The sequence below is a fragment of the Gasterosteus aculeatus genome, chromosome 5 (genome assembly GCF_964276395.1).
Source record: "Gasterosteus aculeatus chromosome 5, fGasAcu3.hap1.1, whole genome shotgun sequence".
Classification (NCBI taxonomy): domain Eukaryota; kingdom Metazoa; phylum Chordata; class Actinopteri; order Perciformes; family Gasterosteidae; genus Gasterosteus; species Gasterosteus aculeatus.
Genome location: NC_135692.1, coordinates 8,413,048 through 8,425,073, shown reverse-complemented (window position 1 = coordinate 8,425,073; position 12,026 = coordinate 8,413,048). Strand labels below are relative to the sequence as shown.

At 47.3% G+C, this 12,026-nt stretch overlaps 1 protein-coding gene across 6 annotated transcripts in view; it reads right to left on the bottom strand.

Annotated features, from left to right (window-relative positions):
* LOC120819252 (thyroid hormone receptor alpha-B) overlaps positions 1-12,026 on the bottom strand; it is a 90,247-nt gene that overhangs the window by 7,300 nt on the left and 70,921 nt on the right. For 4 of the 6 annotated variants that reach the window (XM_040176482.2, XM_040176483.2, XM_040176481.2 and 1 more), the window contains 5 exons: positions 4,187-4,248; positions 3,792-3,848; positions 1,664-1,764; positions 716-863; positions 259-464 (listed from right to left, as the gene is read on the bottom strand). In XM_040176482.2, the coding sequence (XP_040032416.1) occupies positions 259-464; positions 716-863; positions 1,664-1,764; positions 3,792-3,848; positions 4,187-4,248 (574 nt within the window). Of the gene's footprint in view, positions 1-258; positions 465-715; positions 864-1,663; positions 1,765-3,791; positions 3,849-4,186; positions 4,249-8,564; positions 8,632-9,228; positions 9,403-12,026 lie in introns of those variants that run through there. The other 2 variants (XM_078103091.1, XM_040176486.2) reach the window with 2 other exon arrangements.

Sequence of the window (12,026 nt, the reverse complement as noted above, 5' to 3'; positions counted from 1 at the left end):
GAAAAAGTCTTTAGCGGGAGACAATAAACATGTGCTTTCTACTTTAAACACCACCTGGGGATACAGTGGGCGTAGCTAGTGGATGAATGCTTGAAATAAAAATTAAATCGGGGAATTTAGTGAAATTCATCAAGGCTGTTCAGTCACAGAGAAAAAACAGTGAGAAGAGGAACTTTCAACAACAATGACAATAATAACCCTGTCATCAATGTGCTTCCAGGCTGATGGCCGGTTCTACAATGTACGCAACTTCCTCACCAGGAATTTGCGCTTCTGTTTCCACTGAGCGCCTTGAGCGTTGGTGTGCCGGTGGGCCTCCGTCACCAGGTGGATCACCTCCCACTCGCCATCGGTGGGCTCTGGACGGTTCTGGAGGGTTTTCACTATTTCCTCCTTCTTGCGTCGCTGCCGGTTCTCTTCGATCAGACGCCGCTTGGCCACCCGCTTTGAGTCGTCCAGCACCACTGGTAGGAGATGGCGGGAGGACGGGGGAGAGGAAAAGGCAGAGAGAAGGGGGGGGGGGGGAAATAGATATATAATTAGTTTGAGTGTTGCTTTAAGTATGAGTACATCATGTAGAGCTGCAGCTTCTGTGTGACACGTCTGTACAACCCTTCTATTTAAAAAGTCCCACCAGCACACACATTACATTACATTACATTATCCCCCCCATCACTGGCACGGCTTTGCCATATTAAGTCCAAACACCACTCACAGTCCATGGCCATGCCCACCGCGATGCACTTCTTGAAGCGGCACAGCTGGCACTGGTTGCGGGTGATCTTGTCGATGATGCAGCAGCCATCGTACTTGCAGGAGTAGCTGGGATGGAGGTTCTTCTGAATGGTTCTTCGGAAGAAACCCTGGAAAGGCACCCAGAGAGACGGGTCTGTGATGTTTGAGATGTTTGCAGAGAGACGGGTCCATGATGTTTGAGATGTTTGCAGAGAGACGGGTCCGTGATGTTTGCAGAGAGACGGGTTGTGATGTTTTGGATGTTTGCAGAGAGACGGGTCCGTGATGTTTGCAGAGAGACGGGTCTGTGATGTTTGCAGAGAGACGGGTCCGTGATGTTTGCAGAGACGGGTCCGTGATGTTTACAGAGACGGGTCCGTAACGTTTGCAGGCGAAAGGGAGCGAATGCTGCTGAGTCAAGCTTTTAAATTACCTGCTCGATTGAACCAATTCAGACAACATTTGGTCTTTACCTGCCCACCAAATCCAGGGCAATTAGTCTGAACATTATGGATTTTTATGCTTGAAATATTACACTCAAACGTTTAGAGTGAAGAACTTTTGGCAAATTAAAGTTAAATTATTTGCATGAATGTAGACCCTTTTAAAGTCATTGCAATTAAACGGCATCATAGCACTTAGGGGGGCTCTCAGGGACCCCAGAACCACTGTAAGGATACGAGTACACTTGACTCGAGAAGTCTCGTCCAGTGTGCAAAACCAACTGTGCCAAAACAAGTAGGTGGTCCGCTATTCAAGAATGTGTTGCCGTAACTACGAGACAGCCTCTAAGAGATTTCTTAGATCGCCTCTCCTTCCCCGTACCGATGGGTTTGTGATTTATGTGAAAACACCCTTTAATCACGACACGCCTTGGATATCAAGGCTCTGGGGCTCTGGGGTTGTGAGGGAGTGTGTGTGCGTGTACCTTGCAGCCCTCGCAGGTAATGCAGCGGTAGTGGTAACCCGTGGCCTTGTCACCACACACCACACATGGCTCATCCTTTTCGAGGTAGCTGGGGATGTACCCTGAGAGAGAGGGAAGCCAGGGCAAACAATATGACACGTGTTGACATCATTGATCCAACATTGGAATCCCGCTCACACTGAATCCACTTCACCTTCTGGTCACATCACTGCTCCACAACAGCTACACACATTATCTCCACTCATCACCACAGCGGCCGGCTGGGAGGAAAGACACCATCCGTCTCCACGGAATGATGAAACACAACACTCTCCAAGTTTTAGATGTCCTATGTGGTTGTATTGATTTTTCTTGGCTGATAACAAGCTTTCTACGGGAGCCCTGAAAGGGAGTTGAGGAAAAATAATCCGGTGATCCATTGTTGGTGTTTTTCTCTCCTTTCCTGTCTCCTGTTTTCTTTAAAATATATATATGTATATTAATAAGTCACCCTTTTCATTGGAATTGATTTTCTGTCTTGGCAATTTTTAATTTATCAAAACAATGTACATCGTTTGTTTAAACATGTCTGTAAAAAAGAGGGTTTTAGTAATAATAAGAGTAAGAACATTGGGTGGTGGTGCATTTAGGCCTCTTGTGGAATATAAACCAAAGAGAATCCCGATGGGATGGAAGTGCGCCCTTGATTCAATAAACAACCGCCGCGTGTCTCTCGGGGCTCTGACAGGTGAGCGGTTTGAATTACCCTCTAATCGGTCAACGTGCCTTTGATAACAACTGTGTGTAAAGTCTTCCAATGTTTTCTGGAGAAGTAAAATGTAAATGTTACGTAAGCTTGATTTTATTAATTTATCTTCTTCCAATCGCATTTACCAACACGCCTCAAATCAACGAGGTCACACCGTTACTGATTCGGTCTAAGATGTCAGGATAAATGGGCTTAATAATAAGGTATGTGGACACCACTGCTGATCTAAATGAACATTTGTTCATACATTTTTCGCTCTCTTCTTCCTCCCTCTACGTTTCTCTGCTTTTAACTCTGCCCTGTGAGTCACGACTTAATAAAGAAACGTGCGCCGTTTGTATGTTGAGACTTGGCGAGAGCTGTGACTGGCAGCGCCTCCTGATTTTAGATGAGGAGGGGCAGCGCAAGAAGGGGATGCCGGGAAAGGGAAAGAAAGGAGGAGAAGGAGAAGGACGTACGGATACATTTCTTTGTCCTTGCAAACATCTGCCATTGAGTTGTCAGAGCGTGTGGATTAGGGGGGTATGGATCAGGTGCCCGAGGGAGTCTCCTAATTGTTTCTCCCGAGGTCCTAACAGGACAACAGCGCAGCGAGCCGACATCCGAGACTGTAAACATTGACGGCGTTGAGCTGCTGACTCAACAGCTGTTGCACAGGAGAGGCTCCGCCCACTAGCGCAGCGTAAAGCGTTCCTCAAGTGGCACTCAAGATAAAAGAGGTCCCCCCGCTTCTATAAAAACAGGCTGCATCATCATTGTTTTTTTTAAGAATTATTTTGAAGCCACCGGCTTAAGTTTATCGACCGGTAGGAACAATGTCCTCACGGAGGAATCCTTTCTGCGTTCTGAGACGGTGTAAATATGCAAAAGAGGTAGAAAATAACACCGCTGGAATGCTGTCGCATGTCAAATAATCTTCTGCCTCTCAACTAATTGATTCATTAATCATTTCAACACTGGACTTGATTCACGTCGTCTCAGCGTAAACTAGAATTTGTAATCACCTTGACACGTACTCGGTCTGCTGCGGTCTGACTTGATACGCCTCTTTAATAAATCAGGACTTTGCACGTGAACTCTCTCGGGCCCCGATGAAGCATCTGCAGTCGGGTTCAGGCTCCGCTCTCCCTCAGGAAAACGCTGAGATCATTACAGTGCATGAAATTCAATCTCACGCAACCAGACGGACGTATTGTCGTCCTATCCCGGTGGAAATGGACCGTGGCAGATACAATATATTACACAGTTTTAGCGGCGACGCAGAGAGGAAGACAACAAGCCTGCTGCAAAGGTAAAGAAGCGGAGAGGACCGGCCTTGGGAGATTTACAAGTGGCAAGATGACAGTCCTGGGGCCTACCTCTTCTACATCACTCTCTTACCTTCTTTACTCGCTTCTTTCAGCTCGAGGGATTTGGAGCTGTCACTCGGAGAATGTGCTGCGTCCAACAAGAAAGCAGACAGAAGACAAGGGTTTAGTCATGACGGACGCCAAGAGGTTTTACGTTTTCCTCTAGGTGACAAATGAATCGAACGCGAGGTGTAGGGGGAAAGCAATGAATCATGCACCACTGGCTCGCTCACTCTGGTACGACTGACAGCGACAAACAAAACGTTGGGACGGCCATTTCTTTAATGGTTCCCTGCATTTGGAGAGCTTTTATTCTCCAAAATTCAGAATTCAGGTATGAAAGTGCTGTTTTGTTTCCTAGCTGCGACTGAAGAGATGCTTCGGAAAAGTGTACCTCTCCACCAATCCCCCCCATCGGTTACTCACCAGTCATACTCTTCAAGGAACATTGGCTGTTCTTCCTCTTCCTTTTCGGGCCATTGAGCCACCTGATGAGAAAAGAGGAGGGACAGAGAAAGAGTAAAAGTAAATAAAGAGACAAATTTCTCTGTTATTAACTATTATTAGTGGAGAGAACAGTCTCCACTATTTGCAGCTACATCAAACTGCCTAAAAAAAGGTTAGAGAAGAACCGAAGCACCGATTTCCTGGACGAGCCACGTTTGTTCACAAGTAGAAAGCTTATTATCATCACCAGGTATACATACAAAAGCCTGTGATTAGCTGGCCGTTTCCAGCTAATGCATCCCGAAAAAGATCAAATGTTAAACATTACATTACATGTCATTTAGCGGACGCTTTTATCCAAAGCGACGTACAATAAGTGCATTCAACCATAGGGTACAAACTCAGGAGAACAAGAAACAAGAAAGTGCAATTTCCTTAAAAAAGCCAATTTGCAATTTGCTATAGATGAGTGACGTTAGAAGTACAATTTAAGTGCTACAATTTGTTAGTCTTTAGTCGAGGTAGAGTCTGAAGAGGTGTGTCTTTAGTTTGCGGTGGAAGATGTGAAGGCTCTCTGCGGTCCTGGTGTCTTCAGAGAGCTCGTTCCACCATTTCGGCGCAAGGACAGCGAAGAGTCGAGATCTAGTCGAGTGTTTTGCTCTCAGTGAGGGAGGGACGAGTAGTTTTGCAGATGCAGAGCGGAGAATGCGGGTTGGGATGTAGGGTTTGACCATGTCCTGGATGTAAGCTGGACCCGATCCATTCACAGCATGGTACGTGAGCACCAATGTTTTGAACTGGATGCGGGTGGCCACCGGTAGCCAGTGAAGAGAGCGGAGGAGTGGAGTAGTGTGGGAGAATTTCGGAAGGTTGAAGACCAGTCGAGCTGCTGCATTCTGAATGAGCTGCAGAGGTCGAATGGCGGTGGCAGGGAGACCAGCCAGGAGGGAGTTGCAGTAGTCAAGGTGAGAAATGACAAGAGCCTGAATCAGTACCTGCGCGGCCTTCTGAGTGAGAAGGGGACGTATTCTCCTGATGTTGTAGAGCGTGTATCTACAGGATTGCGTTGTCGCGGTGATGTTGGGAGTCAGGGAGAGTTGGCTGTCGAGTGTGACGCCGAGGTTCTTAGCGGTCAAAGTGGGCGTTAGTACGGAGTTCCCAAAGTTGACTGTCAGGTCCTGGGTAAGGGAATCTTTTCCGGGAAAGAGAAGTAGTTCAGTCTTGTCGGGGTTGATTTTCAGATGGTGGGCGGACATCCACTGGGTGATGTCAGTTAGACAGGCAGAGATCCGAGCCGCCACCTGGGTGTCCGAGTGGGGGAAGGAGAGAATTAGTTGGGTGTCATCGGCATAGCTGTGGTAAGAGAAGCCATGCGAGCGAATGACAGCGCCAAGAGAGTTAGTGTAAAGCAAAAACAGGAGGGGACCCAGCACGGAACCCTGAGGAACTCCAGTAGTAAGAGGACAAGGTTCCGACACAGAACCTCGCCAGGTTACCCGGTAGGTGCGGCCGTCGAGGCACCACCATGTAAATGAGGTCCCCGACAACAACAATGAAGCAAATAGTGAGGAGAAATGTAGTAAGCTCATAAATACTGGACAGACTTAGCCGTAATTGTCTCAATATCCTCCTGTATCCATGTGCCAACTTAACACCCGATACTAAAATTAGTTTGAAAAATCAAAAACAAAATAGGGGAATGGTTTGCTGCCGCAATACAAAATCAAGCAGGAAATCAATATTGTGTTGATTTTAGTTATCAGCAACTGGGTATGAAATTGTCCTAAAACTGCAACCTGCCAAATGAACACCAGGGGGCGACTCGCCTGATCTTATACAAGTCGCTGAGAAAATGACTTCTCTCTTTATTTATTTCCTCAGGAAACATTGTAAATATGGGTTTATGGTTTTGATCTCTAGTCTTCTCCAATGCAGCATGACATCCTTTCAGTAAGTTATCCACCTTCTTTTATAAATAATGCAAAAAAGATAAGATGATCAAGGTCAAAACATTGAACCTGAGGATTTAGTCAACGGGTAACGTCGACCTCTCATACCCATCCATGTCTATCGGGCACACATGCAAAAAACTAAAACAATAACACAAAGATCGCAACCCTATGTAACAGGTGGAACCAACCAGGAAAAAGTTACATTTAATATGTGATTTAATTTGAATTTAGAACAATTATTTCACACATTTCTCACTGCTCCTGACCACACTCTTAACAGAGACACCTGTCCTACTCACCGGTGAGTTTCTTCTACTGAGAGGGGCATATTAACCAGAACACAAAATACCAATGCTCCGTGCCGACACACACTTAACCTACTGTGGGTAACGACACTAACAACATATTTGCTTAAATGCAAAAAACTCCAGGTCAAGCTTAACACTCCTAAATAAATGCAAAAAAAAAAAACCACCGTCAGTCAGTGGCGGGGGAGAGGGGGGGAAAGAGGGCAGGTGAGCTGCGTGCACATCGAGAACTGTAGTTGCGAAACGGCGGACTGTCCTTGTTCGCTGGCGTGGTGAAGCCTTCGACGTTGGCGACGAGCTAACAACTACCGCCATCCTCTTCTCTGTCGTTTTTTGTCTCCTCCTTATCCCGCCCCCTCCACTCTCTCCATTCGCCAGCGCACCAACTTTTCAGTCACTGATTGGCTGGAACCTGTGGCCAAGTTCTGTGGTGCTATTGGGTGTGGAACTTAGGATTGGTGTCCCAAAGTAATTGCAAGGGCTGCATATAAATAAATATGTCCACACTCTGGATGTACCCCTACATCTAGTATGCATTGAGCTCAGCAGCGTGTTCTACAGGCATGCGCACCGAAAAACACACCAGCACGCGCTGTCAAACATGTGAGAGGCGTGTTCAGCCTTTATGGGAACAGGCTGCTCTGAAGGGAAATATGAAAGCAAATAGTTGATGAAGGGAAAGGCTGCGGCAGAGAGGGGGAAAAGAAATATATGGGCGAGAGGGGGAGAGAGAGTGAGTACTTGATCCCCAGGGTCCAGCTCTTTGCTCAGACAGCATCAGTTATTCCTGTTGCATTTAGCACGCAGGGATAACTCACTTTCTCCAGATATAATCTGCGCACTGGTCCCTGATTATAATCTAATGGTCACTTCAGGTATGTGCCATGTAACCTGGATGCAGTGATGCAAGAACATGGGCATGCCTTGATGCAGAGATAGGATGCAATGTGAATCTGCTCCTCTGTGTGATTCAAAAGTTTCGTAGAGCCAGTTTATGTTTGGTTTTAAGATCAAGCTCGGCACGGCAGGTGCCGCCCGACCTCCTGCCGGATGAAGCTGCCAAACCCCCCGAGCCTTTTCTTGCTGCTCCTTGACAGCTCTCAACATGGCGGCAGCTGAGCCCGCGGCTAACGGAGCTAGCGGGTGTTTAACCCGAGGGGGAACTGAAATGTGTCTACTCGGGCCTCCCTCCATGACTTGTCACTCTGGTGACCAGCTGCATAGCTGCACATAGCTAGCCAGCGGCGCACGGCCACATGCACTACGGAAAAGCCCTGCGTCGCCCCGAGAGAGAAGCTGACTTCATTCTGTGCTCAGGTAAACTCCATTTACAGCTGGTTGCTGTTATATTAATGCGCTGCCTTTCATATATTCCACTTTGAAACTCTATTAGGCGGGGGAAGTGAGATCGGATCTGAAGTGGTCACTGTTGAAGCAGCATGTTTTTATACCTCAAACCGTGTTTACTCCTTGGAAACATCCATCCATCCATTGTTAAACCGCTTATCCTGCACACAGGGTCGCGGGGGGGCTGGAATCCATCCCAGCCAACTTCGGGCGATAGACAGGGTACATCCTGGACTAGTTGCCAACCAATCGCAGGGCTACACAGAGACATACAACCATTCACACTCACATTCACACATCTACGGGCAATTTAAAGTCCCCAATTAACCTGATCCCCAGAGCATGTCTTTGGACTGTGGGAGGAAGCCAGAGAACCTGGAGAGAACCCACGCAGACACGGGGAGAACATGCAGACTCCACACAGAAAGGCCACTGGGCGGAGTCGAACCCTGGACCTTCTTGCTGCAAGGCGACAGTGCTAACCACCACGTCACCGTGCCGCCCCCCCTTGGAAACATAAGAAAACATAATTTCTGTTGCTGAAAATGATCTTGAATGCCAACTTGTGAATCATTCACATTCATCCTCGGCCTTTAGCGGTGCATTGTTCTCAGTTATTGCACCCTTTGCCCTTTTTATGAGACTTTAAATAGCTTAATGGGGCATTCAATTAAGCTCTTAAACAGCCGATTGAGAGAAGCTTGATTGAATAATTCTTGTAGCGCTTGCAGCGCCTTATAAAAAACTCACCAAAACGGCGGGATACAATGATGCCAGCATGGAGAAGGAAGAAGAATTAACGCCGTCAAGTGGAGTTTTCACCAACTGCTGCGCAAAGGGTTCACGGCCTCTCCCTCCGCCAACTGGCGCCCGCATCGCTCAACCCCTGCGGTTGCCGGGAGCGACACGCATCAAAACGACAGCTACGTGACGGTTCGGTCCTCCCTGTGCAGCTGTGTGATGTTCAAAGATGGAATCTTCGGTAAAGTGGATGAAAACAGATTAATCTCCCTGTCGCTCCAAAAAAACAACTTTCTTCCTCCCGGAACGGATGAGATTACCAACTCGCCACACGTCTGACTTTCCCTGCGTTCTCGCTCAGTTAACACAATAATGTGAATAACGTTGTGTGTGATTGAGTGTTTTGCGGGTTGGGTCGAGATGAGCCTTGTGCAGCGCAGCCATGCCGTTGCTTGCGTGCAAGGTTCTGCAAGCCAACCGCCCACCCCCCCGGCCTGCCTTAGCCCCCACGGAAGTATGTACATACTGTACTTCCCATGCTCAGCATTGGAACTAAACCCTCCCACGCTACCTTATTTCTGTGCAGGACATGCACACGTGTTGCACAACCAAGTGCAGACACACACACACACACACACACAGCCCACAGAGGAATGACAGGAAAAAGACTTACAGCGCTGACCCGAGGATGCCGTGGGAGTGTAAAATATGCATGGCAACGCTGGCTGGAGTCACCCATGTACTGGTGGTGACCAGCTGCTGCAAAGCCCTCTTGCACGGACCCGTCTCGCTCGCTGTCTGTCTGTCTGTCTCTCAGCCTGATGTCTCTAACAGTTGGCTACCAAGTTTAGCCTGCCAACCCAGTCAAATACACCCATCCTTCTTTTCCCTCTTCTTTTAATCTGTTAAATCTTTTTTTGGTCCGCCACCCTGATTGGATGACAACCAGCTTCTCCACCTGTGACTTTTGATGTCTGCGGCGGCGGAGGAGGAGGCGGAGAAGGCGGAGCGCCGTTGTCTCAGATGTAATTGCCGGGGCTCTCAGGTAACCGAGCACTCGATGTGAGAATTGACTACCTAGAGACGGGTTTCTTTGAGGTTAAAGTCTGAAGACAGAGCAGAGCGCCATCACACACAGAACGAAGGCACGAATCCCACTTGTTTCTTGAATAAACAGCAATGTTTATCCCAATAGAACACGCTGCTCGTTTACTTTTTTAAATGAAATGTCTAGTCATGGTGGTGGAGCGGTGGCAGAATATCTCTCAGACAGATAATCAAATCAAAGTGGGTAAAAAAAGAAAAAAGGGCAGAGCAATTTTGATCAATAATCCAAATAGCAGGAGTGCGTTTGTTGGCGACTGGTTTCTACAGCGGATGAGCACACATTAAGTGCTTCAGTGATTATTTTGCTGTTGTTCCCCCGGTGCAGGAGACACAGGTGCTTTTTTGAGGCAGTTTGAGAACAGAAAAGAAAAATATTGAGTTCATTCAAACTCCAAGAAAAAAATACTTGAGCTGTGTGAACAACGCACAAAGTTTGGCTTGCACGCATAATGGTTGGTGAGATTTCTACCGCAGTGCTTATACAACTTCACTTGTGGTCCTCGAAACAATGAGAATTTAACTGAAATGTCCCAGCTTAACAAGAAATACCGGAGTCTACTGCATTTTTTAAATGCACTTCTCAGGAAGGAAGATTTCATCGCCACGGGTGCGCTGCCACGACTCAACATGTTATTAGAACCTCAGCCAATAAAACCCGAATTCTCCAGAGCGCTGGATAGACTGAAAGGCACCTGATCTCAAGCTCAGGAGACACTGGTGCGATAAATTGTATCAATGACAGAGTCTGAACGAGGCCCCTTGTGATGTTTTGATTGCTACAGTAGCCTATTGTTCAGCGTGCATGCTCAGGCCTACAGCTGGGTCTGTCCTATACATGCAGTGCTAATGGACACTTTGTTCCTTCATGTATCCTGCCACTGTCTAAATAACAGGCTGAGCTAGAGGGGGCATATATAGCACACCAGTGAAAGCAAGACAAGTCCACAGCACCTCAAACAATTAACCCATAATAAACATGGATGCTAATTCTGCAAATATATACAGCTGGCTACTTCGGGTACCAACTAAAAAAAGACAATGCACACAGCCTGTATTTAGCTCACATCAATTTAAATGTATGTATTTTGCTTTCCTAAAAGGTTCAGCCAAGTTAACAGGCCTTTAAATCCACTGGGTGGAGGCTCGCTGCTGTGTGTGATGCGGCAAAACAAATGCTGTGTATAAATCGCCTGCAGCGGGCGCTTCGGGGTCCATACGAGCTTAGTCTCTACGGTTATGTTTATCAGAGCGGAAAACAATGAACCCTCTACACCGGAGCACTCTGTATGTTCCTAGCCTGTCCTCTGCATTGAGGCCTTTCTTGATGTTAAACGCGAATCCTTGAACGAAACACTTGAGATCAAATGTGAGACCGTACAAATCGTCTCCCCCTAAATGATAGCCCTTCTTGTCGCCTCTCCCAAACAGGCTGATTTCAGCTGTTCTTTCCATTTCAAAACCTTCGAAACCAACAATTTTCTAAGAATGGGGTGACAAGGGTGAGGTCCGCTGCGGCAGAACTTCCCCCACAACGAACCACGGTAAGAATGTATACATTCTCCTCCGCTGCCTCAGATATATAATTTTTTCTATATAATTATAATAGATATATAATTCTATTATTTTACCCGCGGAGGTCCGCAAACACCTCCAGGGGCCCACAACGGCCGAATTAAGTCCGGAAAAAGACACCAGAACCCGGATCTCTTTACCAAACACCCCCAAAGCCCGGATAACAGACCCAAACACCTCCAGAGGCCCACAACGGCCGAATTAAACCCGGAAAAAGACGCCAGAACCCGGATCTCTTTACCAAAAGCCCCCAAAGCCCGGAACACGGTCCCAATCACCTCCAGAGGCCCACAACGGCCGAATTAAACCCGGAAAAAGACGCCAGAACCCGGACCTCTTTACTAAACACCCCCAGAGCCCGGAACATGGTCCCAAACACCTCCAGGGGCCCACAACGGCCGAATTAAGTCCGGAAAAAGACGCCAGAACCCGGACCTCTTTACCAAACTGCTATAGCAGGGACATTTCCTTCCCCAAAAACATCACACGGTGAAATATTTACACATTTTGCTGACCGCTAGCTATGTCACGGGAGAAGAATGTCCTATGTCTTCTCTCTCTATTGATGTGGCTGCATATTTGGTAGATTGATCTTCCCCCTCGTGAAGCACGGGCAGGTTGCAGTCCGCTCCACCACCAAATACCGCACATTGCTCAATAAAAAAGTTACTATTTCCAGCCGAGAGAAACGGGTCTGCAACAATTTTTAAAGTAAAGAAACCATTAGAACCACGAGCAGAGATGCGTTTGACTGGAGGCTGAAGAACACCACTAAACAAAGCTTCCTGGATA